The 27946-nt window shown below is 44.6% G+C and overlaps 4 protein-coding genes across 5 annotated transcripts; 2 read left to right on the forward strand and 2 right to left on the reverse strand.

Annotated features, from left to right (window-relative positions):
* Positions 1-109: 109 nt before the first annotated feature.
* On the reverse strand, positions 110-7238 carry utp25 (UTP25 small subunit processor component; the record flags this gene model as incomplete). The annotated part of the gene is made up of 12 exons (XM_079216444.1): positions 110-961; positions 1747-1992; positions 2895-3004; positions 3234-3416; positions 3764-3966; positions 4060-4276; positions 4847-5257; positions 5364-5452; positions 5599-5832; positions 5915-6095; positions 6430-6469; positions 7138-7238. The coding sequence occupies 12 exons, from the start codon at positions 7236-7238 to the stop codon at positions 706-708; spliced, it is 2271 nt and encodes a 756-aa protein (XP_079072570.1). The 3' UTR covers positions 110-705.
* A 4659-nt stretch (positions 7239-11897) lies between these two features.
* Positions 11898-13900, forward strand: LOC306735021 (transmembrane protein 151B-like; the record flags this gene model as incomplete). Its single annotated transcript, XM_079216442.1, has 2 exons — positions 11898-11975; positions 12491-13900. 2 exons carry the CDS (start codon positions 11898-11900, stop codon positions 13898-13900), a joined length of 1488 nt encoding a protein of 495 aa, XP_079072568.1.
* A 3585-nt stretch (positions 13901-17485) lies between these two features.
* Positions 17486-19803, forward strand: mtres1 (mitochondrial transcription rescue factor 1). Its single transcript, XM_079217043.1, has 4 exons — positions 17486-17524; positions 18468-18918; positions 19238-19310; positions 19403-19803. Exons 2-4 carry the CDS (start codon positions 18488-18490, stop codon positions 19583-19585), a joined length of 687 nt encoding a protein of 228 aa, XP_079073169.1. The 5' UTR covers positions 17486-17524; positions 18468-18487; the 3' UTR covers positions 19586-19803.
* A 328-nt stretch (positions 19804-20131) lies between these two features.
* On the reverse strand, positions 20132-24346 carry bend3 (BEN domain containing 3). Of its 2 annotated transcripts, none has more exons than XM_079216458.1 (4): positions 24210-24346; positions 23325-23379; positions 22997-23145; positions 20132-22902 (listed from the first exon to the last, which is right to left on the reverse strand). In XM_079216458.1, exons 2-4 carry the CDS (start codon positions 23374-23376, stop codon positions 20668-20670), a joined length of 2436 nt encoding a protein of 811 aa, XP_079072584.1. In that variant the 5' UTR covers positions 23377-23379; positions 24210-24346; the 3' UTR covers positions 20132-20667. The 2 variants fall into 2 exon arrangements, with proteins under 2 accessions (XP_079072584.1, XP_079072585.1); XM_079216459.1 differs by lacking the exon at positions 24210-24346 and adding an exon at positions 23578-23607.
* Between the last annotated feature and the right edge of the window lie 3600 nt (positions 24347-27946).

The following is a 27946-nucleotide window of genomic DNA, read 5'->3' on the forward strand; positions in this document are numbered from 1 at the left end:
GGTTTGTGTTTCACCTCCAAACTACTCACTCAGACAGACCTCATTCATATTTTTGCATTTAATGTTTAATTAAAAACATTTTGCAGGACATTTTTGTGAGATTGTGTGGCAGAGCATTAGCCCTATAAACTACAACTTCCTCTGGCTTAAAATGTCCTAAAATACTTAACCAGATAACAAAGAAAACACACCCATGATTCATTATAAAACACTTATATTTTGGGTATTCCGCCATACTAGCGATCATACACTCATATTGATCAACCATTCTGGCACTTCAGCACCGTTAGGACACATATTGCTATGAATATGAGCTATTTTCAAATAAAAAGGAAGATAATCAAAATAATAAAATATATATACACTTTATGACGAATCTGGAAACACACATGCAATCAGCATATAACGATATCTCTTCACTGCGTGGCTTGATGTTTCTGGGCGGCTTCCCACAACAACACATCAAATAAAGCCCATAAACATGTTTTTCCTTGTGCTTATTGTCCAAAATATAACCACGACGACACACTTTTCTTACGTCAAACCAGTTACCCTGCGACGTGTCACATGGCAATTTACGATCACAGACCGGCATTCATCATCTTTCTAGTTACACTCAATCCAGGGTCTTCTTTCTGTAACAATGTTCAGTAGATATCTCCCATGGTTTCATGAAGTGGTCCCTCTTTTATCTGCCCACGTCCATCAGGAAGCGTTGTCCTCCCCTCCGGTAACAAAGAGGTGGACTGTCTTGTTGGAGTGCAGCATCTGTCCGGCTCGCTGGGCTCCCGTGACGGCAGCTAGCTTGTGAGCGTCGTAGCGGGAGTAGAGGGCCGTGCCGGTCCAGCTGGCCTCCTCCCCTCGACCCCCCGCTGCCAGCATGTTGCACACCTCGCTGTAGAAGTGGGGGAAGGAGGGCAATCCATAAAATATCAGGTTCTGGATCCCTTTCATGGTGTACCTAAAAAAGAAGAAGTGAGAGGTCAGAGTTTCTGCCGGGCTCAACAATTTATATTCAAGACTTTTTAAGACCATTCTAATAGCACATATGATGTCATTTAATACCCGTTACACAGACATACCAGCCAAAGAATGGAAGTATGATGGAACACCAGTAGACATGATATGGTGGAGAACAATGGCGCATTTCTTTAGCAGTTCTGATTATTACTTTATACTGCCGATTATGACCATACACTATTTTGATAACTCCACAAAAAAGGATTAAACAGAATCTTGTGCGTAAAAGTCTTCCGTGTGTAATGTCTCCCAGCAGCTTCCAATCAGATAAAAAAACATTATATAAACTAACAATATTGCCTATGGGAGTTACACTATAAATTCTCATTTGAAGTACAATTTCAGACTAAATGCATCTGTGTTTTAATTACCAATAGACTACAATAAAGAAGCTGCAGTGTACAGCTGCCCACATCACGGGACATTAATAAACACAGAGAAATGATTGAATGCTGACTTCACAAAACCTAAAGTGAGAGGTCAAACTTTTGAACGCTGTAAAAAGCGTTATCTGTATCTTTCGCGTTATCGCAATTGGTGACATGTTAAATCTTAAAAAGGTAATAAAAACAGCCTTTAAGCGCTTTACTATTGATGGCCTGGGAGTGACTCCAGGAATCAATATCACCAGAATGCTCATCGATTTGTATTCATGGCCGGCCTTCCACTTAACCACCATTGTCTTTCAGCGAGGAAGAGAGTTTAAAAGAGTTTAGAAGTACTGACCTCTTGTAGAAGTGGAAGCGTTCAGTGAAGAGAAGGAACTGTTTATCCCCTTTCTCAAAGAAGTGTCTGGCTCGGGACACCTCTGACTTGCTGGAATACTCGCATATGCTGGTGAAGTTGATCTCCTCTTTCTTCATGTAGTTGCGCAACCGGATGTAGTCGAAATAAGACGGGATGTAAATCAGAGTGTGGGACATACCCGAGTCCCTGTACTGAGGCAGCACTTTCTCTATAAAGAACTGAAACCTAAAGGCAAGATGGGGAAATAAAATACAAATAAAAACTTTTAATTTCGTTGGCATCAACCAAGCATTTGTCAAGATCTCATGACCTGTTGCATATGTTATTATCCGTTTAAAAAAAAAAGTATTTAGACCTTGATTTAAATAATGAAACTCGCATAAAGGAAAGCCATGTGCTAATATCATAAAAATAATTTAACATAAAACACAAGGGAGCAGAAGATTACTGTTTAAAGTCAACATGAAGTAAAAAAAACATGAACCCTTTTAGATAACATCCCAGGTCATATTGTGCACCAATTAATAATATATACAAACAAATCTACAAAGAATAAATGTGTGTAAAGTGTGCTTATGTAAGCTAGTCCCAACCAATAATAGCATGACATCCATCCATCAATCTGCAGGCCTTAGAGACAGCTGTAGCTCCGTATCGCTACGCTGTAAGCCCTCCCACTTTTTAGCGGTCCAATCAAATGTGAAGAATTTGATTAAAATCTCCCAGTGGAACAGAACACTGCTCAGATATACAATTTCATTCGTTAAAGAACCACTGAATTCAGTTTCACTGGGACTTAACCGTTGACTGAATGTCTGTAGGGTTAAAACACGCCCCGTGCAACTTAAAAAACTGCCGGAGAATCATCACGATTTTAGGTTGTCTTCAGTATCAAAGTAATCCAGTGATAGCTGTCTGTACATCCATGGACACACTGCAAACAGGAACCGCTAATGGCTAATAGCCATACTTTTACTGGTGTCAATTTGCTGATTTCTAAACAAACGGAGGCTGAAACTTGTAGCCTATGGTGTAGCTTCCCTGAATCAAAGGGAACGTGATATTCTCCCCAAAGCATTTGAAAAGCCCTGGTCTATCTTGTTGTCTGACATGTGGGAAGACCTTACCGGGCATCGTGGTCCATGAAGCTGTCAGAGGAGAACATCTGAAACACGTGAGGCAGCTGGACCAGCACCTGGCAGATGGAACCCGTTTTGGGCATATTCTTAGTGGCAACCTGAGAGAAAAAACACAGGGAATTTATTATTTTTTTTAAACTACACAATCAAAAAGCATTGAAGATATCCAGCTGCCTACAGAAAAGCATCTAGTGTGGGTACTGCTCCAACCGCTGAGGATTAACTCAAGCAATGAGATCGTTTCTGCCTCTTAGTCATGTGTTCAACTAAATCACAGTCCGTGCTGAACGCTCAGCCAGAGGTACAATAGTTCACTGTAACGAGTACCTGTCCTCGGTAGTTGGCGCAGTGCTTGGTGAAGATGTTGTTGATCTGTGGGTCCTGAATGGAGCTGAACACCAGCGTCTGCCGGTAGTGACCGGCCCAGTTGTTCAGGTTCCACATCCTCACCCTGGAGAAGTCCACTCCATGGGAGTCCAGCGGCTGCAGGTTCATGTGCTTCATCACATGCTGCAGAGGGGAGCACAATGTACATTTTTTATTATAAAATACAACTTCTACGGACACCTCAAGCATACAAACTTTTGACAGGTTTGTTAAAAATAATTGTTATCCTTAAAGTATTTATTACAACGGAGTTTTAGAATGTGACCATTTCAACCAATCGGATTCCAACAATAGCATCACCCTCGAGTCAAACTCAAATCTAAATGTTCAATGCTCCGGCAGTGCTTCCATTCCCTAAATGCTAAATTATAACAATTGTTGTTTAACAGCAGATGGCGGCACATCCTTCCCAACAGTAAAAAAAAAAAAAAAACCCTGCTGAACAGCGTCATGCAGGCGCGTGTTCTTACCAAGACGTGTTCCCAGTTCTGCATGAGCAAGACGTCTGCCTGGTCCACCACCAGCAGATCGATGGAGGTTAGGAAGTCAAAGTCGCGCTTACTTTCCCCCTCTGCTCCCAGCACCGTGCGGAGGCCCAGCGGCGACGCGATGATGATGTCCGACGAATAAAAGGGGGCGTACAGGCGTATGCTGCTCCTCACAATGGAGAGGCCTGGCGAGGAGAGAGGACATCAGACAAGGCCTCAGACCGGAAGACTTGGTGGTTTCTCCAAAATGTGGTCACTTTATATTTGCTAGACCCTACCTATCTTGAAGTGATCATCCACGTTGCCTGAGAAGATGGCTCTGTAATCGTCCGGTCTCTGCAGATTGGGCGGCTTGTCATCGGCCTCTTCGCCAAACTCTCCCTTGAACCTCTTCTTGTTGCCGACCTCTATCTTCTTGCCTTTGGTCTCCAGCAGGCTGATGAGTGTCTGGACGACCCGCAGAGCGCCGCCTCGGAACGGAACGAGAATCAGGACCTGACGTATTTAAAACAATCATTACAACAGGGTGGAGGGGGAAAGAAGCCCCTTTGAGCACTTGTGTGAGCCATGCTACCGAAGGTGGAGCACAAACTAATGCAATTAGGGAGTTCCTCTCAGATCACTCATGCATATGACATGACTGCTGGGCTAGACTATGTTCAAGGTGAAATGTAGTATATTCTACTCACACACATGCAGGGAGACTATTATGCAACAAGTACAGCACATGATTTCCCCAAAGCTACTTTCAGACAAATGCATTTTAACACCAAAACAAAGTTTCAATGATTTATTATGTTGTATAATGTGCGACTACAAAATCTGCAATGCATCTGAGGCATGATGGGACACACACAATGAAATGTGATCCAGACTGCTGTACATTAACATGTATAGTTTGCACGCACAGTATGTGTGAAATTAGCATTTAATTTCCTGCTGCAGTACTGCTGATATTTTAAACAAAAAAAACGGAAGGAGAGTTTAAAACATGTGCAGTTTAGTGGAGCTTAGAAATGTTAAATGGAGCTCTGTTAAACAAGCATAAGGTAACCGGGACTTTACCTTGGGCCGGGTCAGTCCTTGGTCTCTGGGTTCGTCCTGCGGCTCAGCTCCGGGTTTAGTTTGGATTTTCTGCTCCCTTAGCAGCGCGTTGTGAGCCAGGACCCGGGAGTTGGCCTTCAGTACGTGGTTGAGCACGTGGAGGCAGTACGTACTGCAGACCTGAGGGCCCTGAGTCAGAGGACAGGTTTCTGGGTAGTAGAGGTCCTTGTAGGAGCCCATAAGAGCCAGCAGCTCCAGCTGCAGGGGGCTGATCTCGCCAACCAGCCCCTTAGGGTTGGAGGTTTGCTTCAGATCCTTCCAGCGGGTCTCCAAAACTTTGTGAAAAACTGGCAGGTTTGCGTCTTTCTGTGGGCCGATGGCTCCAAACCTCTCCAGGGGAAAGCTGCAGAGTAAAGTGCCCAATTTTGGCCACTAAATGTGTGAAAAAGGCAAAGATAGTAAGACACATCAGCTGCAGTTTAAATTATTTGTTTATGATAAAAAGCTGATTGATGTCACAGAATTCTGAATTTAATACCTTGATCTGAGCCTTGGCTTTGCTGCCAGATGTTATCTTCTGCACATCCTCTTCCCCAAGCTGCGCGTCTAAATGCTGCAGAAACATGTCTGCGTATACAGAAAAAAACTGTCAACAAATCACATGCCTCAACTTTTAATATCGAGCAAGCAGGACATTCATTTAAAAAAAACATACAAAACAACAAAAACAAAATGGTTATTTGAACTGAATTTTCTGAGCGTGGTCGCAGTGCCTTTGCTGTCTTGCTGCTCTGCAGAGCTTTCAGCGTCTCCCTGTCCTCCGTCTGGGAAGTCGGCCTCCAGACAGAACTGGGTCTCATGCTCCTCGTCTACGAACTCCTCCCCCGCCTCCTTCTCCTCCCCTTCTCCTGCTTCAGTCACAGCCTCATCTGCATCCTTGGGCTCGTCTTCTCCCCCTTTTTCTTCATCACCTTGCTCACTGTCGTCACCGACTCCATCACTTTCCCCTGCAATGAAAACACTGCATTCAGTTGACTGCAACATGTTGGCCCACGCTGTCCTCAAGTGGGATGGAAATAAACAACTCACCTTCATCAAGAAGCTCCTCTTCTTCGTCGTCCTCGTCGGTGCTCTCCTCTTCACTTTTGTCATTGCTGGAGGGTTGGCTGAGAGTAGAAAGAAGCTTCTGATAGGCCGTTTTCTGTTCTGGTTCCTCCTCCTCTTCCTCCAACTCATCAGACTCAACGTCTGACTGTACTGGGCTCGCTGGCTGTAACAGAGGTGAGGGCAAAACACCTTTCAACTTAAATAATAATAATAATAATAATTAGTAATATTGTAATATTGGAATGGGTAAAATATTACAAAACTGGAGTTTAACAACGACTGGGTGGCCAAACTTGTATTTTATATATATATATATATATATATATATATATATATATATATATATATATATATATATATATATATATATTTGATAAAGACAGGAGGTCCTTCTTACTGCCATTGAAAACACTTCATATTTGTGCAGTGACTGATCTCATATTACATGAATTGTACTTTATGATTCATATCATGAGGAATTGTAACGCACTACTCACCAGTTCCAATATCTCAGTTCTTTCAGGTCTTGCACCGATTCTGTCAACAACAACAAAAGACAAAGGGAAATGTAGTCGGGTCGACAACAAACACCATCTGTTAATACAAAGTTGACTGAAAGGAAAGCTGCTTTTTGACATCTCACTATTAGATCACACAGAGAACAACTGGCATAACTGAGAATGAGGCAATGACTTAGGATGCATTTTGGGAGAATGGGTTAAAAGAGGAAAGCACGTTTGCTTAATGTTTGCTGAATGTGGTAGACCTTTTATTTACCTTTTTTAAATACTTGTCTCATTGTTTGTCTCGTGCACACGTGTAAGTAAACTTTCACCCCATGCAACTTCCTGGTGCTCGTTCTGCTGCTAGCCATTTTGCTCATTAATAGGTTATTACCTACAGTACGGGATCATCTGGAGCATCCGTTAGCTAACGTTGTGTGACTTTGCTTTGGACGGAAATCGAAATGAAGAGTTCTTAACAGCTACATTCATAAATATTGAAATTTAGGGAAAAACACATTTAGGGTCTATGGCGTTACGGTTCAGCTCCTTCGAACAGTATAGTTTTAAATGTTTACCAGTAACATATCTAACAGATATTAGCGAACACACTGCATCTGTCTCGAAGGGAACTTAGCTAGGCGGCGAACACAGAAGTAGCTTCATTGTTACGTAAACTGCGGAATCCGCCGCGCTGCTTACACGTCATGGAAGGGATGCTCCTCTCCGAACTCCTTCAAGTGTTTCTTCTGCTTTTTGGTTAAAGTAGTGAAACGCTGTTTGTTCTGACTCCTCTTCCCCATGTTGACACTGTGCTGCACGTGTGCTTCTCCAGCTTCTTCGGTGGTGGTGAATCAGTAGCTGTGTGACTGCCACCTAGAGGTCAGACCTCTAGGTGGCAGTGAATCAGTAGCTGTGTGACTGCCACCTAGAGGTCAAACCTCTAAGTGGCAGTGAATCAGTAGCTGTGTGACTGCCACCTAGAGGTCTGACCCAGCTACTGATTCACCACCACCGAAGAAGCTGGAGGGTGGTAAATGACGTTACGCAGTTCGGTCCTGGTCGGTGACAATAAGAGATTGATGCTCATATGTTGCTTCGTAGTCTTCAGATTTATTTTTTTCCAATGGAAACAGAATAGCTTTCTGGCAATATGTGTATTCCATTCAAATAAACAAGCAAGTTACAAAATAAAGCCTTAAATGTGTTAAATACAGACATAATTGAATGCAGAAAAAATAATCTGTATTTCTGTTAATAATATGTATAGATATTTGTATGTATTTTTCTCTAAACAGTCAGGGCCACAAGTATTTGGACTGTGACACAATTCTTCTAATTTTGCCTATTTACACGACTGCAAAGGATTTTAAATAAAACAATCAATATGTGGTTCAAGTGTAGACTTTCAGCTTTATTTCAACTGACAAAACTATCGCATTAACCGTTTAGGAATTACAGCCATTTTTACAGAGGGACAGAAGTAATTGAACAAACTAACATAATAGTGAATATAATGATAATTTGTAACACTTGAAAGAAAATCCTTTGCCGTCAATGATTTCCCTTGAGATGCTTTGCCAGACCGTTACTGCAGCCTCCTTCAGTTGCTGCTTGTTTGACTTCACTTTTATCTGAAGTAAATGCTCACTCAGGTGACTGACTTGGCCATTGAAGAATAGGCCAATCATCTTTTCCCAGTGGTTCGCACCATGATTGTATGCAAAGACACACCTTCCTCCTCCAGAGTATTCACATTCTTGACCACAGTCTTCATGTTCTGAAGGGGTTTTCTTCACCAAGGAAATAATTCTGCTCCATCTACTTTACATGTCTTCCGTGGTCTTCTGGGCCGTTTGGTGTTGGTGATCATGCCGGTACATTCCTTATTTTTAGGAACTTACCAAACTGTTGATTTGGTCAATCCTAATGTTTCATATCTGCCTGATAGGTTTGTGTATCTGTCAGCCTTTTAATGGCCTCCTTCACTTGCATTGACTTCTCTTTGGTTCTCATGCTGAGAGTTCACCAGCTGCAAATTCAACATTTTGAATCATCTCCAGACCTTTTTATCTACTTAATTTGTCATGAAATAACGAGGAAACAGGCCACATCTGGCCATCAAACCATTTGTAAGACAATTGTGCAATTCATTTTGAGCCTCTGAAAATGTGGGGACTGTGTAAAAATGGTTGTAAATCCTAAACGGTTAACGTTTTTGTTATATCCATTGAATTAAAGCTGAAAGTCTACCCTTCAAATATATATATATATATTGACTGCATCATTTCAAATCTGTGTACAGTCCTATAAAGAGGAAGATAAGACAAATTGTGTCACAGTCCAAATGCTTATGGCCCTGACTTATATTCAGGGACAGGCAGGGTGAAGTGCACAGGTTTCCTGTAGTGCTTTACAGGTATGTGTTGAAAGTAAAAGACAGGCCTGTAGTCTGCTGTGTGAAAACTAACCTTGATCAATTATTGAACATATGGTAATATCAATTTACTGTTTGCCTGTTTTAGCTGTTACCATGACAGAAGCTCATGTATTATTAACCATTTGGGTGTCTAGTTTTCGTGCACGGGAGTATTTTCAGCCCATTCTGACACGTCAATGGGGATATTATTGTTGGATAAGTGCAGACCACTATGGCTGTAGCTGAACGAGCGCGTCTGGCTTTTCTGAATGGCACGTGGAACATGTAAGGCGGTCTTGTATCTCAATGGAGGGGCCCAAAGGGAAACAGGAGAAACAAAAGGCTGGGAAAACAGTTCGGTTTAGGGTCGCGTCTGCCAACAGCGGCCGGGTCTTGGCCGAGGTGTTCAAGGATGAAGCGGCCTGGTGCGGCTCAGCGTCGGACTCGGTGGACTCGGACGGCACCAGCAGCCCAGAGGCGGAGCAGGGGGGCTCGCCTCCCGCCGACAGCGAGGCCAACAGCCACCTGAACGGCCTGGCGGGGGAGACTACCGTGGACGCGAACGGCTGCGAACCCGATGACCTGCTCCTGTACGCCAGTGCCAAGAGAGAGACGCTCTTCAGCCACAAACGGATCAACATCTGCAGCAAGAACGGGACCGTACGAGGAGTGAGGAACAAAGTGAGCGCAGGCCAAGAGCTCTTCAACAACCTCTCCAGCATGTACTCCGTGAGTAGCTGCAGGTTGTGTTTTGGTCCCTGCAGGTGGGCTCTGCTGTCATCACATTGTTTTAAAGCAGTTCGAGGATCAACCTAAGGATTGAAGATGATCAAAAATACTGTGAATCCCTATCAAGAGTATAATCTTGTTCAGTCATAACCTGTGTTCTCTTTCCCTTTAAGGGTTCCCTTCGTCATCAGAAAAGGAGACCCTGGGAAAAGCAGTAAAACAGTTGGAAGTATAGTTTAGCACCATGTGGACAACGGGAAGAAAGAGCTCATCTGGCTGAAGATTGTCTGCTCAGTTTAGTCTGCACCAGGACTTCATATGATTAAAACTAACCCTTCATTGTCTTCTTTTATGGCCATATAACCCTTTACGGTCCAGTTCTTTGATTCAGATAAAAGGATAAAATAATTATGCTGTAATTCACTATAATGTATTTGGATTTTCTTGTGCACTCATCTGAAACCCCCATGAACCATTTCCAAATGCATGCACTCTAAACACTAAAAGCATGTAACCTGTCACTTAAACTAAACAAACTAGCTAAAGAATATCTGAGACTTTGAATGGGTTTCTGAAAAGGATTTTTGTATTTTTTTTAAAGATGTTGTGAGTATAACTGTGACCAGAATTTCATATGATTTTGATACATGGTGGAGTCTCTCTCGTGGCATATTGCTGAATTAAGTGAACATGCATGTTTTTCTAAGTATTTTGTAATGTTGGTAAATTTGGTGTGCTTCAGATTATTTCTTATCCATAATACAACTAGACTATATAAACGTGCCTTTGTTTTAAGAGGTTGATATGTTTATCTTTCTCATTTCTCAGTTGCAGCAGATTTCCATGATCAGGACACTGGTTTCAGCAAACGGTTGATAAACAACTGATTTCATCTTCCAATTGTTTCCTCAGTTAATTGATTTATTGTTTGTTCTATATGCAAATGTCAGAGAATAGTGAAACAATGTTGATCACAATTCCTTAAAGGCCAAGGTATTTAAATGTCCTTCGTCCAACTAACAGTGCAAAACCCAAAGAGATTCTACTATCATATATGACAAAGGAAAGCAGCAAATACTCACTATTTAGAAGCTGGTATGCATTTTTGCTGAAAAATAACCCAAACATCATAGATTATCTATCAATTGTCGATTCTTTTACTGTTGATCAACTCTGAGTTTCAGCTCTACTTTACATACTTTTTCTGATGTGTACTTCAGACTTCAGTGACACTTTCAATGCAGAACTTTTGTTTGTAGTTGAGTATTTTCTTTAAATTGTAGTATTAGTTACTCTTCCACCACTATACACTTACACACTAAACTACAAGATATTCCTGTCCCTGCATCTAAAATCATACAAACATGTCATGAGGACAAAGTGGATCAACAAGTGTCCTTACATGTGATTTTTTTTGTATTATAGCCTTGTCAATTTCTAAATGCATTACTCATGGTTACTTTATTTTGTAAGGTTTCAAGGGGAAAATCCACCCCCAAAATTAATATCCAGCTAATTATTTTATTCTGTAATATTCAAGCCACTCATTTTCATCCGTATACATATAAGCATGTCGGAATTTTCTGATAAACATCCCTATAAGTTCAAACCCATTTGGACCTGATGGGGATAAATACAAAAGTCAAAGAGCAAGCCTCAATAAATCACTGATAATGCCGCCTCCAAAAGTGATCACGTGATCAACACTTCAACAAGTCTCGATGCTCTCATCTCCATCTTAGCAACAAACAAAAACACACACATCGTCCACTGTATACGGACAACCCGTCTCCGCGGGGTGGACTTCCCCTTTAAGCGGCAGATCGACGCACCGACATCTCCCCGCACACCTGCCTGCCGCGGTCAGCACCACGGACAGCGACCCGGCCGCTCCCGGAACCCGGGCCCTGATGGAGGCGACACGGCGGGCCCCGAGGGGCAGGGCATGTCCTCTTCTTTCTTTATTGTAACGACTGTATACTATACTAATGCAGCCTCGTCTTCCATCATGTTACTGCGGCACTGACAGCTGAACAGCAGAGGGCGGGATGCGGGCTTTACTATAGACACCCTGCATCCGCTGTATTATTTTTATAATATATTTTTTAAAGAAAGATCCCTATCATTTCAAACACGCCTCCCTCGACTCGTCTCGCGCTGCTTCCTCTCGGGGTGCAGCGGCTCTAAACGGGGACAGATGTAGCGCGCGTCTCGGATGAGTGGGTCTCTCTCTGCAGAGCAAGGTGGTGAAACCTCGTTCCTCTCCCCACTCCACGCCCCGTGTCGTTCATTATCGACCGCCGCCCCCGGCACCATGTCCCCTCCAGCATCGGCCGCGACGGCGAGTGAAAGCAGTGCGACCACCGTCTTGGAGGAGGACACCAGGGAGGAGGTAGGCTTTCATTTCCCATCATGGAGCGAACGCCTTTTTTTTTGGTATCTGTTTGGTTCGGTTGATCTTGGCGCAGGGCTTTGTGGGTCCGTGTGAGCGGGCTGCAGGGGGATAACACGCTGCAGGGGAATTCATTGCCAGGGATTTAGCCGGATATCTTGGTGACAGTTTGACAGGAGATATTCTGTGATAGTTTATCCTGCGTTGTTCATGATTGGACACGTGATTGGTCTGTCTTTCATCTCACAATGGCATGAGCAGTCCAGACAGCTGAAGGAACTTTATAGTTATCCGAACACCGTCTCTACAAAGGGAATTTCTTTTTTTTTGATTTTACTACTGTGGTTTCATTCTTCGCAAGTCTTTCAAAAGTCCATATTCAAGCTGATGTTGCAGCGATCAATCACACTGCAACAAGCAACATTATAGGCCATAAAGGTATAGGTGGCACAAGGTATGATAATATATTTATTGTTTATCACTTTACTTTTGTTTTGTCTGCTTTGACTCAACAGCAAAGACCCCTGAAGCAATCGCTGAGCAAGTCGCTATGCCGGGAGAGTTTTTGGAAATGCCTGCTCCTGTCCGTTCTCATGTACGGCTGCATGGGGGCGATGGTCTGGTGTCATGTCACCAAGGTGACCCGCCTCACCTTCGACAGTGCCTTCAAAGGGAAATCCATGATGTACCATGACAGTCCCTGCTCTGACGGCTACATCTACATCCCCCTGGCCCTGCTGGGCATGCTCTACTTGGTCTACCTCGTGGAGTGCTGGCACTGTCACGTGAAGAACGAGCTGCAGCACAAAGTGGACGTGGAGGGCATCTGCGAGCGCATCGAAAGGATGCAGCAGGCCAAGCCCTGCATCTGGTGGAAGGCCATCAGCTACCACTACGTTCGCCGAACGCGACAGGTCACGCGCTACCGCAACGGAGACGCGTACACCAGCACCCAGGTCTACCACGAGCGTGTCAACACCCACGTGGCAGAGGCCGAGTTTGACTACGGCCACTGCGGCGTCAAAGACGTGTCGAAGCAGCTGCTGGGCTTGGAGAAGTCCGCCCTCACCAAGATGCGGTTCACCAAGTGCTTCAGTTTTGCCAACGTGGAGTCCGAGAATTCCTACCTTACGCAGCGGGCGAGGTTTTTCACTGACAACGAGGGCCTTGACGATTACATGGAGGCCAGGGAGGGCATGCACCTGAAGAACATCGACCTGAAGGAGTACGTCATGGTGATGTCTGACCCGGAGCGCCACCCCTGGTACCTGTCCCACTACGTCTTCTGGTTGACCTCGTTCCTCACTTTCTCCTGGCCTCTCAGGGTCTTCACCGAGTATCACACCGCATATGTCCACTACCGCGTTGAGAAGCTCTTCGGGCACGATTACCTCCCCGTGACGCCGTGCGATGACCGTCCGTATTGGCGCCGCATCCCTCGCGTTAACACCATTGACAGCACAGAGCTGGAATGGCACATTCGGTCCAACCAGCAACTGGTGCCCAGTTACTCCGAGGCCGGCCTGATGGACCTGGCCCAGTGCCCGTCCAGCTTCAGCGGGATCCGTCAGAACTGTGAGCGATGCCACAGAGCCGTCAGCTGCTCTTCGGTGTTCTCCAGGAGCGCCCTGAGCGTCTGCACGGGCGCCAGCTCCCGCATCCCCTTCAGCGGCAGCCGCTTCTCCTTGGCGCGGCGCCACGGCTCCCAGCGAAGCTGCTTCTGGCGGAGCGGCAGCTTGGACGACCAGGAGAGCCCCAGCGAAAACACCCGCTGTCTGTCAGAGCGCCTCAGCACAGGCGAGGAGGGACCCCCGGACTACGAGGACGCACTCTGCTACCCGGTGCTCATCGTCCACTGTAGCGAGAACTGCCACAACCACAGGTCTTTCCACAGAAATGGCTCCTGCGTGGAGACTTCCTTATGACTATGCAGACAAAACATAACGGCATTTGTGTAGCATACAAACACTTTGGACACCAGAGTGCGCAAACAAGTCTTAATGTGAGATACACTGATGTATGCTGTATTGTCTTACGATCTGAAACAAATGCCTGAATCCTGAATGTGCGAATCACCAAAGCAATAACGTAAATGAGTGAGTGGCGAACAAAGCAATGGTGGCATCTGAACCTACGAGGATACACACTTGTTGAAAAATGACATCTGTCCGGCTTCCAATGACGAGCAAGCAGACAAAGACTGTTACACTACATCATTGCCATAGCGTTTAAGGTCTCACAAGCGGCTTACGTTTGTAGCTGAAGCTGCAGTTACCTCACAAGACCTTTTTTCCCTGAGGCCACGGACGAGATGAGCATGTTTAAACATGTCATTCCTTCAGTGAAGTCTCAAGTCACACAAACACATCAGATAGTTACAGCAATAACTGTGAAAATACATACCATCTGAAGTGAAAACATAAAAAGGAGGAATATCAATGAAAAATGTCACAAAGACACATTGGTCAACACGGAAACCTCCAATCCAAGAGAGACAAAGGATCACTTGGAGACTCTCACTCACTGTTATACCCATCTATGATGTTTGGAAATGTACATTGTTTATGTGAAGTGTTGTAACTTTACTTTTTTGAAGTACATACTTTTTTTTCTTCTTTTTTTCTATTAACATGCCTCCTTTACTGTATTTCTACTTCAGTTAGTGACTTTCTGCATTCCCCAGAAGGCCTTTTGGCAACTGCAGAAGACAGGTTTAAACTTATTTTCAGCTGTGGGGTTTATGTGTTGGTGGACTGTGTCAAAAAGAGAGTAAAAACAGCCATTAGAAGTAGACTCAGACTGGTGGGCCACTTATTCAGAGCAAACCTGTCGTGTGGTCGCATTGCATTCTGGTCTATTGAGGCTGTGGGATGGAGAATTCGGTGTAACTGATATTCTTTTTTTTTTTACTATGGATTTCTTCCTTTTTTGACTGTTGACTGTTGGTGCTACCTGGCAGCTCCAGAGAGGAACAAACCTTTCTTTTGGATGTTGATGTTTACAGTTGCTGTTTTTGAAACATATTGTCCAACGAACCTCCACTGTAGATGCTGGAATTATATAATTGTGATGACATATTTCACAGTCAGAAATGTACATTTGTTTTGTTTTAGGTTGCATTTTTGCTGTAACGTTTGACACCTGATTGGTCTTGACTGACCCAGATACTAGAAACTGGTTGGAGCACTAATGCTGTAGTCACATGAGCCTTCACCTTAACAAACTAAAACAGGTTATGAAAAATGAATCATCCGTGATAAATTAAGAAGGTACATTTTGTCTCACATGAGACTTTTTTTCCTACTGCCACAACCGGACCCCAAACAAAGTTATGACATCAATCTTCTGGTCAGAAAAGACAAGGACACGTTTACATTGAATCTACAATGCATTTGGATGTCATGTCTATGGAAGCCCTCTTCTGACACTGTGATGAATGTCATTTAAATGAGAAGTTAAATCAAAATAATGACTTTGTATCTCAAAAATAGGGAATTTGTATCTTGAAATATGGACTTATCGCAAAATAATGACTTAGTATCTAAAATATGGAATTAGTATTTCAAAATAAGGACTTATAAACTCAAACAATACAAAACTTTCTTTATATCTTGACTGAGTATCTCAATATTTTGTAAATTAATATTTTAAGTGATTCATTTGAGATCCAAATGTATTGTTCTGAGATACTAAGTTATTATTTTGGGATACTAAGTCACTATTTTGACTCAAATTTGCATGATTTCCTTCTCCTAAGACTATTTGTAATAACCATAAAACATACCTGAATGTAAACCACCAGCATATATGATACACTGTAGTGTGCGTCCATTAGGTGTCTATAGGAAACAGACTAATGTTACATTTGTATCTTTCAAAAGGTGATTTCCTGTCCAGTGCATGTTGAGTTAGATAGAGTTATTGAAAGAGCACAGCACACACCAAGACATTTGATTCATCTGGGCTCCCTGACTCGTTGGATTACAGCTCACAGGCAGATATGCAAGGATGTAAATGCATTAATGTTTACACATGGGCATCAAATCAGATTTATGATAGTGACTTTTTTAAATCAGAAACACATTGTATGCACCCAAGATAATTATATCTTGTTCTTATATTGTTTTCAATAATGTGGTGACACCAGTATTATGCACTTGAAGTGACACTAGACATTATGAATTGTAGTGAAGCTGAATGTTGATGTAAATTCCCCTAAAATATTAAAGTATTCAAGCTGATATATTTACAAATGCATAAATGCTCAGACGTAAAATGATACACGGCCACGTACGGTTTCTTATAAAATGTAAAACATGTTCTTGTTGTCATTATAATCAAATGGGCTGTATAAATAACTTGATTACCTTTTGAAATATGTACTCAACTTATCTTATGCTGGAAAAATAAACGTTGCAATAAATGATTGGGGCGAACTGTATATTTAAAATATTGTTGCTGGCTTGGATCCTCAAACATGTTTCCACAGAAGATATTTGAACATGCCCCAATAGGAAAACCACAGGTGTAGATGATAAAACGAATAAATGCTGAGTTCCATTCTTCGGTTTCAGGGTTATGGGATTGTATGCTGGCTCACTGTCACACTGCCGTAATACCATAATACAACTGAGCCATTGTGCTGATGTTATTAGTAGCATCCATGCTTGAACTATCATGACATATCAAAATGTGTGCTGTGGACAAGGCCTAAAAAAGCATGAATGTGTATGTTGATGGACGGCACAGCATGCATACTCTTTATAGTTAGAGCCTTTATACACAGTATATTTATACTACACTTTATGTTCATGCTTTACACTCACTTGTGAACTTTGATCTTATGCTCGATCATTTCTATAGTATACTAATATAGCTGATTAAGTAGCCGGTTCGATCCTTGGTCCCCATAGTTTGCATGTCGAAGTGTCCGTGAGCAAGACACTGAACCCCTAGTTGCTCCTCACAGGCCAGCTCACTGCTCCTTAATTAAGGATGGGTCAAATGCAGAGAAGAATTTTCCCAAGGGGATCAATAAAGGATACTTTCTTCTTTCTTCTAAAGTGTACATTATGTGCAAGATCGCTGCAGAATCAAAGCCAAACGTAACATAAAAAATCAACCTGTTTTAGTGCTGCATGCTGGAGGAATTGAGAGGAATAATAGTTGAGCTCTAGTAATCTGGGAAGAAGCTGCTTTACAAACTTCCTGTGAGCAACAAGAGTGATGGGGAATGTTCAGTAGTTAGGAACATAGAAACTAACTGAAACCAGATGGCAGTAATGCAACGAAAATGATGTAAGCTGCTGTTAAACACCACAGAAGAAGAAGAAGAAGAAGAAGAAGAAGAAGACGAAGAAGAAGAAGAAGAAACAGAAGAAGAAGAAAAATCCCCAATGTGGTTTGGCGCTCCATCATCAGCTCAGCCCCGTCATGTCGTTCCACTCCCGGGCGGTAGGTGGCAGCACTCCCACACGGCTGGTAAACAAGTAACCCAGTCAGAAGTGCCGACGAACTGCTGTAACGGGTATTGAAAGGTTATTCCATAGGTGAGTGGACTACCAAGTAATCATCGAGTGTTCACAACTTTATATTTAGCATTTTGCAACAAAGTAAACACAAGCAATGCTGTGTATTAACTGGCAAGCCCGTGGAGAGTTGCACGTGACCTGTAATAATGAGTCCACGAGCCTAATGAAGAAGAGTAACGTTTAAGCTAGCTAGCTCTCTGCTCACCTCGGTTTCTACTAAAGCCTGAAAATGTCACGCTCACTCGAGGAGAGACGTCCTTTGCATAACGGTACACAGACAGCGACTTATGTTGAAGCACAAAATACAATATGTCTGAACTGTGATGACTTCTTCCTATAACGTTAGATGTTTGTTGTCGGCTCGTGTTGAGTAACGTTTTAAGCAAAACATACAAAACACCACTTCCGGGGAAATCCACAAACGCAATTTAAAATACGTCAATCTCAAATTGTGTATTCTGCGTTATATTGTTTTTTTCAGAATATACTCTGACCAGTGTTAAATGTAAAATATATTAGCACATGAGCGTCGCACACTGGGACTAGAAATAAAACAAGGCTTTTATTTTGAAGGTACATCTACTAACCTGACTCTTTAAAAGGCACTTTAGCAATCAAACAAGAAAAGACCTATCCAACACGATTGTTACTATGAATAGGGAAATAAGCCATGATTGAAAAGTAAATCCAAAATATTGGTCTTGATCAGTTTATTCTTGAACCTTCATAACATCAGTTGACAAATTATTGAGATGATTTATAGATATATAAATATATTCCTGATGGCAATAACTCAGTTATTCTCAAGTCTTGATACTGAATGCATATTTTTCTAAATTTCAGTGAATTCAGTCTGTTAATGGATATTGTTAATATACCTACAATCATTTATACTTAAATTTGTCACAAAGAGATCAGAACCTTCCCACAATGCTTCCTAATCGTTCATGTTTTCCTCTAGTGACTGGGTGGAGCGCCAACATGCAGAGTTTGGTGGTGCAGGCGCTTGCCATGAGGCAGCTCGGTCGGTTGAACCCCCGCCACCTGCTGTCTGCTGGGTATGGACCGAGGCAGACTGAATGGTGTCCCAGGACCATCCACACGCGCCAGCTGTGGGGCTGCTCGGCTCTCCCCGCGCTCGGCTGTCACCGGCCCGCTCTACTTGGCAGAGACGCTGCCAGGGGCTGGTCAGTTCACCATCCAAGGTTTAAAAGCAACAAGAAGAAAGACGCTGCAAGGACAGCGCAGGAGGACGAGGATGATGAGGATAAGAAAGACCCCGAGGAGAGCGACTATGAAGACGAGGCGGGTGAGAACCCAAATCTACCAAAGGACTATAAAGACATGGAGAAATACGTGCCGTCCTTTCGGTACGACGTCGTTATGAAAGCTGGCCTGGACATGTCACGCAAGTGAGTCGCTTCCTGTTGGCCGCCTTCACAGCTTTGAATGCCATTTTTTTTCTTCATAGTCTGCTTAAAGTAAAGAAACAAGCGCTAGACTGGTGAATTCCCAACCAGTTTCCCCCAACAAACAGATATCAGGCAGTAATAATACAACACATTTGTTTTTTGTCATGGTTTTAGTTTCCCATGGTGTGCTACTTGTGGCGTTTCAGTCTCCTGCAGGAATAACTGATGGGATTTGGGTGACCTTTGTAGCATGCACATGTTAAAATGTAACTTGTAAACAGCAGGGCCTTTAAACCCCTTTCCTTTTGTCTTATAACAGTAAAATTGAGGACGCCTTCTACAAAAACCAGCTCAGGCTAAACGGACAGAAACTCATCAAGAAAAGTAAAACGGTGAGTCGTGTTCAATTGCAAGCTACACATGCCCGCCACAAATTCTCACTCTATCCTCTTTTCTCATCTACTTCTACTGCGTCTGTATTCAGGTGAAAGTCGGGGACACCTTGGACTTGGTGCTGTCGGAGAACTGGGAGACAAACACGGCCACTCTGATGAGAGTCATCCTCCAGAAGGTTTTGGGCCAATCCAATAACACAGAAAAGTACAAGGTCGCCATCAGGCGCTGGAAAAGTGTAGAACTTTCCACAGATGAGGCCATTAAGACATGAACTCTGAACAGGACAGTGGTGACTGGGACCTCATTTGCCAGTGAAGGCGACCGCAGCCGGAGAAATTAATTCGACCAAATGAGTGGCGTTGAATGTTCTCCAAGAAGTCGGATCTCTAATGGATTGTAAAGGTTAACAGTTGTCAGTGGTTGTAGATATTCCAAAGCTGGTTGGGAGAAATATTTAGAGTGTTTACCTTTCCCCACTATACTGTGTGACTCCTCCAATAAAAGGTGCACTTTGACATTTTGAGATCTTTGTCCTAATGAGTCAGCTGATGGAGAGCGCTTGACATTTTCTTGCAAGTTCATCAGAATCATTAGCTTTGTGGTACGTTTGGCTACTCTTTCCATTTCGTTGTCGAGGCTAAAACGAGTAGAAGCACTATTTATGTTGCGCAGTACACAACTTGTTGGGGGAGGTATCGGGGAAGGGTCACCTTTTGAATCCTCTGGGTGTCAAACTGCATCGGTATCCAACGAGGCCAGTTTAGAGGCCTCAACAGGAACGCGTTGATGCCATTACGTAAAACAGTCCAACCATGTGTCATATTCATAGCTGTGATTTTATTAGAAATCGGTTACCATGATCCATTGTCATGTTAAATTGTCTTTTGTAATATAAACTTCTATAAGAAGGCTTAACATAAGCACATTGTTATTGAAACAGTGGTGGCACAATGCTACATCAGTAACTGCAAAGGAAACATATCACGTCATTGTGATCCATTTCTATCCATAGGGCAAATATGTGGCCTAGGCTATGAGCTACTATCATCGTTATCGCTTTTAAGGCTACAACATTTATCGACAAAGTTTGTTAGATGAGCTATGGCCGTTTGGGCTCATAAATAGAAGCAGTTTTATCCAACAATAATAGGACTACATGAACTACAACATCTACTGCTGTAGTCACAAGGTAAAAGATGACTAAGAAGAGTACTGAAGAAACTCATAACAGCTTGGCTTCATCCTACATAGGACAGTTTGGAAAAAGTTCAACAAAGCGGCTTCAGCTTATATACTGTGCAATTATTATTATTTTCTTTCAACCAAGTGTTGCCTAACTGAATACTACGGTAACTAGGACACAGTGCTTGACCTCTTGGCCTTCTTGAGGATGTCGCACTTCTTGCGATTGGGCCGCCGGCAGCGTTCGTCGATGCTCGGCACGCATTCGTAGTGCCACACCTCCTCCATCTTATCCACAGGATACACCGCTTCCACGTAGTGACGGATCAATCGGAGGCGGACGGGGTCGAGCTGCTTCTTGTTGCAGGCCCCCGAGTGGTTGTACTGCAGCCGCAGGTTCTCCTGAGTGAAGAGCTCAGGGAAGAGGCGCACCAACAAGCGGGCAGCAAAGTTCCCAACGGAGAGACTCTGCTGGACGATTTCCCGAACCTCCGCGTCTGAGAGCAGGAAGACGGAAGGTACAGGGAAGTCCGGCGTGGATACGGTCAGCTCCTCCAGGGGGATTTTACAGAAGTCTTTGCTACTTTTCTCAGGAGGTAGAGCGGGAGCATCCGGATCCTCCCTCATGCTGTCTGGGTTCAGCTGGTTCAGGTGGCAAAGAAAGTCCTGCTCTGACTCGTGACCGTACACTTTGCGCTGCTGCAGATAGGATCTCCTCTGCTCCGTGTCGCGCCTCCTGCACCTCTCGTCCAGCTTGCCCACAAATTCCAGCATCCAGACTCGGTCGTTCTTGGCCCGAGAGTAGACCAACTGCACATAGTGGCGGATGAGGTTCACGCGAACGGGGTCGAGCTGCTTTTTGCCGAGAGAGCCGCTGCAGTTGTACTGCTTCCGGGTGTTCTCGTGGGTGAAGAGCTCGGGGAACATGAGCACCAGCAGCCGAGAGGCAAAGTTCCCGATGGACAGGCTACATTCATAGTTGTTCTTCAGCTGCTCACTGGACAAGAGGTACTCCTGGGCAACGGTGAAATCGGGAAGAGGAACCTCGAGATTGTCAAAATCCACGGGCGTGAGCAGCGACTTTTTGGCCTTGCGACCGGGCCTTTCGTAATCTCCCACCTCCGGAACCTTAATAATAGAAACATCCTCGGGAAGGCTGGCCAGGTCGTAGCCGTCGTCGTTGATATTGTCCGGGTCACTCCCATCGCCGCTGCTGTGCGGACCCTCCAGAGCATCCTCCATGTGCTGAATGCACACCTGAAGCCAGCTGTCCTCAGGCACATCGGGAAAATTCGCTTCCATGTACTTCCTTATTATTTCCATCTTGTCCGAGTCCAGAATGAGCTGCCCCACACTGCTGAAGCGGCCAAAGCCTTCTGGCATTTTGCCTTCTTCGAAAACCTCGGGGAAGAGACGGTGCATGAGAAAGACAACAAAGTCCTCTGGCGAGGAGAACTCGTCCAGCTCCTCTGTGGCTTGCGTATTGAACGCGAGGTCTGCCGCAGCCCCGCCGCTTTGCTGGTTATCCGACGGGATGTGCTCCTCCTGGCCCTGCTCGTTGATGAAGCGGTAGGTTTGAGGATGCTCCGCCTTTATCGCGGCGCCTGTGATTGTCTGCTTCCGGAGCAGCCGAGCGCTCTCCATGTCCCTCTGTGCCCAGAAGCGGTTGACCAAGTCATTGATCTGGTGGAGGCATTCCTCCTGCCAGACGCTGTTGTTCTTGACCGAAGGGTAGCACACCTCGACGTAGTTACGGATCAGCTGCAGATGGAGGGACTCCAGCGTTCTCTTGCTCGCCATGCATTCATGGGAACAGTCCCTGGCCTTGAACAGCTCGGGGAAGAGATGCACCAGCAGCCGGCACCCGAGCTCCCCGGCGTTGGACGTCTGCTCCATCAGCTGGTTCAGTTCGTCACTCGTCAGCAGATACTCGGGGGGAGGCTGGAACTCCGCCCCCATCTCGGCGGGCTTTATCTGCTTCTTTATTCGCATGACTTCAAGGGTTAACAAGTCCACTTTGCTATGCAGCTGTGTCATGCTTGAATTGAGGGTGTTGAGAATGAGAAACATTTTCTCAATCAGCGGATAAAGGCTCGTGTCCGTTGACGGTGCTTGGCCCAAGGCGTCGCTGGCGGGGGGGGTCTCCGACGGGCCGTTTCCCTCTGAACTCTGGAGCTTGGATGCGAGGATGCCGGCGGCGAAGTTGAGCTGATTGGCGGCCCCGTGACTGGCCTGCTGCTCTAGACTCGGCGTGTTCCTCCTCTCCGAGATCCTGTGGGAGATGCTGAAGAGAGGCTTCCTGTAGGAGACTCTGGGTTTCTGCTGGACGTAATTCCTCCTCTCCCCAGTTGTGGTGAGGCAAAGAGGCTCGTGCCTGCCGCTCTCATCCATCAAGTGCCGCCTCATCTGGTCAGAGTAAATAACATTAACACACACACACACACACACACCGTAAGAGACACCTTGATCTGTGTTTGTACACTCTGAAGGTCATGCTCACCTCGCCAGAGAGTCTGGCTCTCTTGCTGCCGGTGGACTGGTTTGTGTAAGGGCCCCCTTTACCTGGAGGCCCTCCGCCGAGCCCTTCAGGTGACTCGCAAATAGAGAAGTCCTCCGATTCCTCCTTAACGTCCTGGACATGATTGTGTTCTGCAAATAATGAGATTCCCGTTTCCTTTCTTAAAAGCTACTTGTTGTCTGGATCTCATTCATAAACACACAGGAAAGATGAACTGTGTACTGAACATTATGACAATACTGATGTCTGAATTTGTTTTTTGGTGACAAATTTATTATTATTTATTTTACACCGGTGCGGCAGTAGTTACCGTTCTCAAGCATCGCGTCTTCTGAAACTTCTCCATACTCAGAGGAATTCATAGCCTAGAAGAGTGAATCACAAACATATGAAGTCATTAAAAAAAAGTCTAATATACGTAAAGAAGTCTCTCTCACACATGACAGTAGAGCTGAACAAACGGTACATGTTATTGATTAGTCATTTGACAGAAAACAAACTGACAACAATTATGATCAATTTATTCCTTCAGTATTTCATAACGTCTTTCTTGCTTTTCTAACCTTTAGGCTGTGGACTGCTGGTCTGACAACACAAGACATCACAATGGAGATCTCATGATGTTTGTTCTTCCTCTATTTGCTTCCATTTCATTAACCAAACGCCTCACTGAGAAAAAGAACCGGATTTAAGTCCACCGATCAAGGAGAAGTTAGGCTCTTCACCACAGGTCTGGACTCTAAACATCCCATAATAGTTCTCCTATAGACAGGTGTGATCAGCTGCAGCCCAACACTTTAGCTACAGAGTCAATTTGTCTTTTTCCAGAGAATATAATAATCCTGGTGCATTACTGCCGGAGGCTGCGCGCATGCCAGCGCGCACAGAGTTGCCTCCTCGCGCGCCTCCAGCCGTTATTAGGCAGCTACTTCCTCATTCTTCCGCCCCATGAACCTTTGAACCAAAACACGAGACATTACGAGCTGCGGGAATGCGAGTCCGCCACAAACTTGTCATTTGAACGACAGCGCCGGGTCATCGGGGACGTGGATGTGGTGGCGCAACATCTTATATGTGAATGTTAATGACGCGGCAATGTTTGCGTGGACGAGTCCTCCCCTCCTCCTTCCTCCGCTCCTGCTCCGACTCTTGTTAAATTAACGGTAAAGGCGCGTGACCGGCGGTTTGAGCTCACCTTCACGAGTCCACGCAGCCCCGCCGGACGGTCAGCGACGTGTCGGACATGCCTGCGGACTCTCGCGCTGCTGCATCTGCAGCTAACTGTTGTTCTTGTTGTTGATCATTTTTTCTTTTCTTTTCTTTTTTTTTTTTTTTTTTCTCGCTCGGCTTCTGTGCTTTCTCGCGTGACGTGACCGGGGCGCGCGCCTGCTGTGTCACTTCCGCACAGCTGTGGAGAGACGGGTGGGGAGAAAAGATAACAAAAGAAGAAGTTATTATTCCGTCTAAATTAAATAATGTTGACGTTAAACTCGTATTATTGTGTTCAAACAATAGTTATAGTTCCACGTTTAAAAAAAAAAGAAGAAAGGGTTTGACAGCTGTCATGACGCTGAGCCTCACGCACGCGAGGTCTGGAGAACTAGACCAATGAGCTCGTGCGGACACGTTTTAGCTTCTTTTTTTTATTGTTATACAGTCAATCAAACCGCCCACATTATACGAAAAGCTAGAATCAGCCCAGCTAAACCATTAACATAGCCTTCTGTATATCATAATATATAGCAGAGTAACCCATTTTACCTACATGTTTGTACTTCATGTAAATAGTGGAGCGGAACTTTCATGTCATGGAAGTTGTTTAATAAAGCAAAAACAGAAGTGGGTAGGAGGGACTCATCTTGGTGCATTCATCATCTCTGTACACCTTGAAGTACAAAGCCCACATTACGTGGGCGAACACTGCCCTCAAGTGGACAGAGACCGCAACAGCAGCAGCAGCGGGAGCAGCGGGAGCTCTGCTCTCCCCCCGTCACCCTGGGGCCCCTGGGCCGCATGTGAACCAGGAGGATAGCGACACTGGGAATGGCACAGACTTTAAATTACACTCATTAGACGAAGGAGAATAAATTAGGATATTATTTTATTGTTAACGACTTGGCAGTGACTCACTTTTCCGACACAATTAAACATGTTCATGCCAGAGAATGTTTTCTTTCACTGCATCTATAGAGAACGTTTGTGCCCTAAACATTTAACAGAGCTGTCGATAACTGATTTGACTTAGTCTCCGACAAATATTACAGATGTCCCTATCATGCTCCACCCAACCATTTATTAATCGAGGTAATGATCTGTAAATGCGATGCCAAAGACAAATTAATATCCCATTTGGTTGCTCAGCATGTTTGTCACGTGATTTGATACCTTTATACCGTACAATCGTACTCTTCTTTCTAACAAAAAAGCGAGAAAACGCACATGGATAAGTTTTGAGTCTGTACATCAATAATCACAGTATCAAAGATTATGGAGTCAAAACTAAATAAAGAATGCATTGCTGTGAAATGTATTGTCTTGGCGCTGGTGGCAGTAAAAACGATGATTAAGAGGGCAATCATCTGGAGCTGCACCGTATTGTTGCAAACCAGGGGCAATTGGATTTGCAAACGTGTGTGTGTGTGTGTGGGCTGGTGAACCGGTTTCCTCTTGTTTCAGTTGGTGAGATGTGAACAGATGACCTCACCGTGCCATACTTCTATCTTAATCAACGGCCATTGCATATGCACATATGCGCGCACACACACACACACACACACACACACACACACACACACACACACACACACACACACACACACACACACACACACTCTAACAACACAACGTGCGGCCGCGGTGGTTCTCATTATCGGACTAATGAGCCGTCTCCATGGCAGTCTGATCCGTCAGCCAATGAAGCGCGCGGAGGTGCACCCCTCTCCCCCGCGCGCAGGAAGGTGTAGCGCGGCTCCGCGGGTCAGCCGCGCGGCACTTAACACCGGGAAGAGCTCGTTAAAGTGTCATTTTTGGCCAATATGCTCGTCTGCGTCGAGGCGGGCCAACCGGCCGCGCCGTTCCCACCGCGGAGGGAACGGCTCTCATCCGTCACCGTGTGATGGGATTAGCAGGTGTTTACGGAGAGCCGTTCAGAGGAAGACGAATGGTGGCGCTGATATCACTCCGCGCTCAGACTCTCACACGTCGGCTCATTCCGCAGATACATGCACGCGCTGCACGCGCCTCTGAGCTTTATCTCTGTATAGGAATGTGATGTACATCTTGTATATCTCAGGCGGAGACAAAGTAGCAACGCAAAGACTAGCAGACCACTGCAAACAGCTACAGACACATGTCAGTAACGTTTTAGGAATAATACTTCCTTTTGTTTGTATTATCATGGAAGCAACACATCTTAAACATTTAAAATGTAACTTCCTGGGCAACGTAGATGACATCATTCTGAATTCTTGCCTCATCTCCTGCTGTAGAGAGAAAGTCACACAAACTACATTGAAACATTTTTACAGCTTTTTTTTTTTTTAGATTAAGATTTTAATGACATATTTGGTAGAAAATACATTTTTCACAACTAGTTTGGAGCTCCTCGTCAATTTGGCAAATTTGAGAGGGTGAACCCATTTAGAAAATAAAATAAGAAGCATAGATTATCAGGAAACTTGGCATCTATACTGTAGCCCAGGGGTGTCCAACATACGGCCCGCGGGCCGGATAACTGTTAAAATAAAAAATAAAAAGGCTTTTGCCAACATTAACCTAACTAGGAATACTGTGACGGATAGGACCTCCGCCGATCTTTCAGCAGATTTGGAGCCAAAAGAAGCAGAAAGTAAAGTCATTTGTAGCATTTTCAGTCGCAATGGATGAGAGCGCTGACATCACTAAAGATGTTGCTCAACTGGCCGTATTCATTCGTGGTGTTGATGAGATGTTGCCGTCACCGAGGAGTTCCTTGAGTTGGTACCATGACAGACACTACAGGAATTACATTGTTAGCTCTCGTTGAAGCGCTGGACGGGTGGAACTGGACCGGGTGGAGTGGACTGGACCGGGTGGAACTGGACCGGGTCAGACTGGACCGGGTGGAACTGGACCGGGTGGAGTGGACTGGACCCGTGCTGTCAGTGGTACAGACGGTGCATCATCAATGATCGGGAGAAAAACAGGCGTTGTGACGAAATTCAGGGAGAAAGTAAAGCTGCAAATGGAGGATAACGATTTTGGACATTTCACTGTATTTTGCACCTTGAGGCATTGTGTTGCAAGTCGTTAAAAATGGATCCCGTCATGAAAGCGGCGTCACAAACGCATCACAAAGCGAGGGAATCTGCAGAGGAGGAGCCCAGGCAGGTAAACAGTGGTCTTTATGTTTCTAGTTTATTGTAGAAAGACCTTAAAATAGGGTTTATCATCCAAGAACCTTCACCAATGATTTAAACAGAGAAATATTGTCATCATGTATGAGTTATTATGCTGTGATTTTACTGGTCTTGAGATCAAAATGGGCAGCATGCGGCCCCTTCACTAACATGAGTTGGACACCCTGCTGTAGCCAGTCATGTCATCCATTGTTGACCCGATTAAGATTCGCTCCTGACTTCACCACCAACAAATAAAACATGGGGACTTTCTTGTTGCATGCTTTAGTGAATAATATAGGCTTTCCACTCTATTTAGCAAGAGGGATTATATCATAAAATCGGCAACAAAACTACACGTCCGGTCCCTCAGAGAGACGTCTCCGACTGCACCGACCTGCGGCAGAACAGCCGGAGCAATCTGGAACCTCGGGCCTCAGCTTCAGCTTCCAGGGAGTTGAGTTCCTGCTGCGTGTCTGACCTGGAGTTGCCGATGTTCCCACTCAACAAGGACGACAGCAGCACTTGGACTTCCTGGATCATTGCTGACAATGAC

This window comes from Taurulus bubalis (genome assembly GCF_910589615.1).
Source record: "Taurulus bubalis genome assembly, chromosome: 4".
Taxonomy (NCBI): Eukaryota; Metazoa; Chordata; class Actinopteri; order Perciformes; family Cottidae; genus Taurulus; species Taurulus bubalis.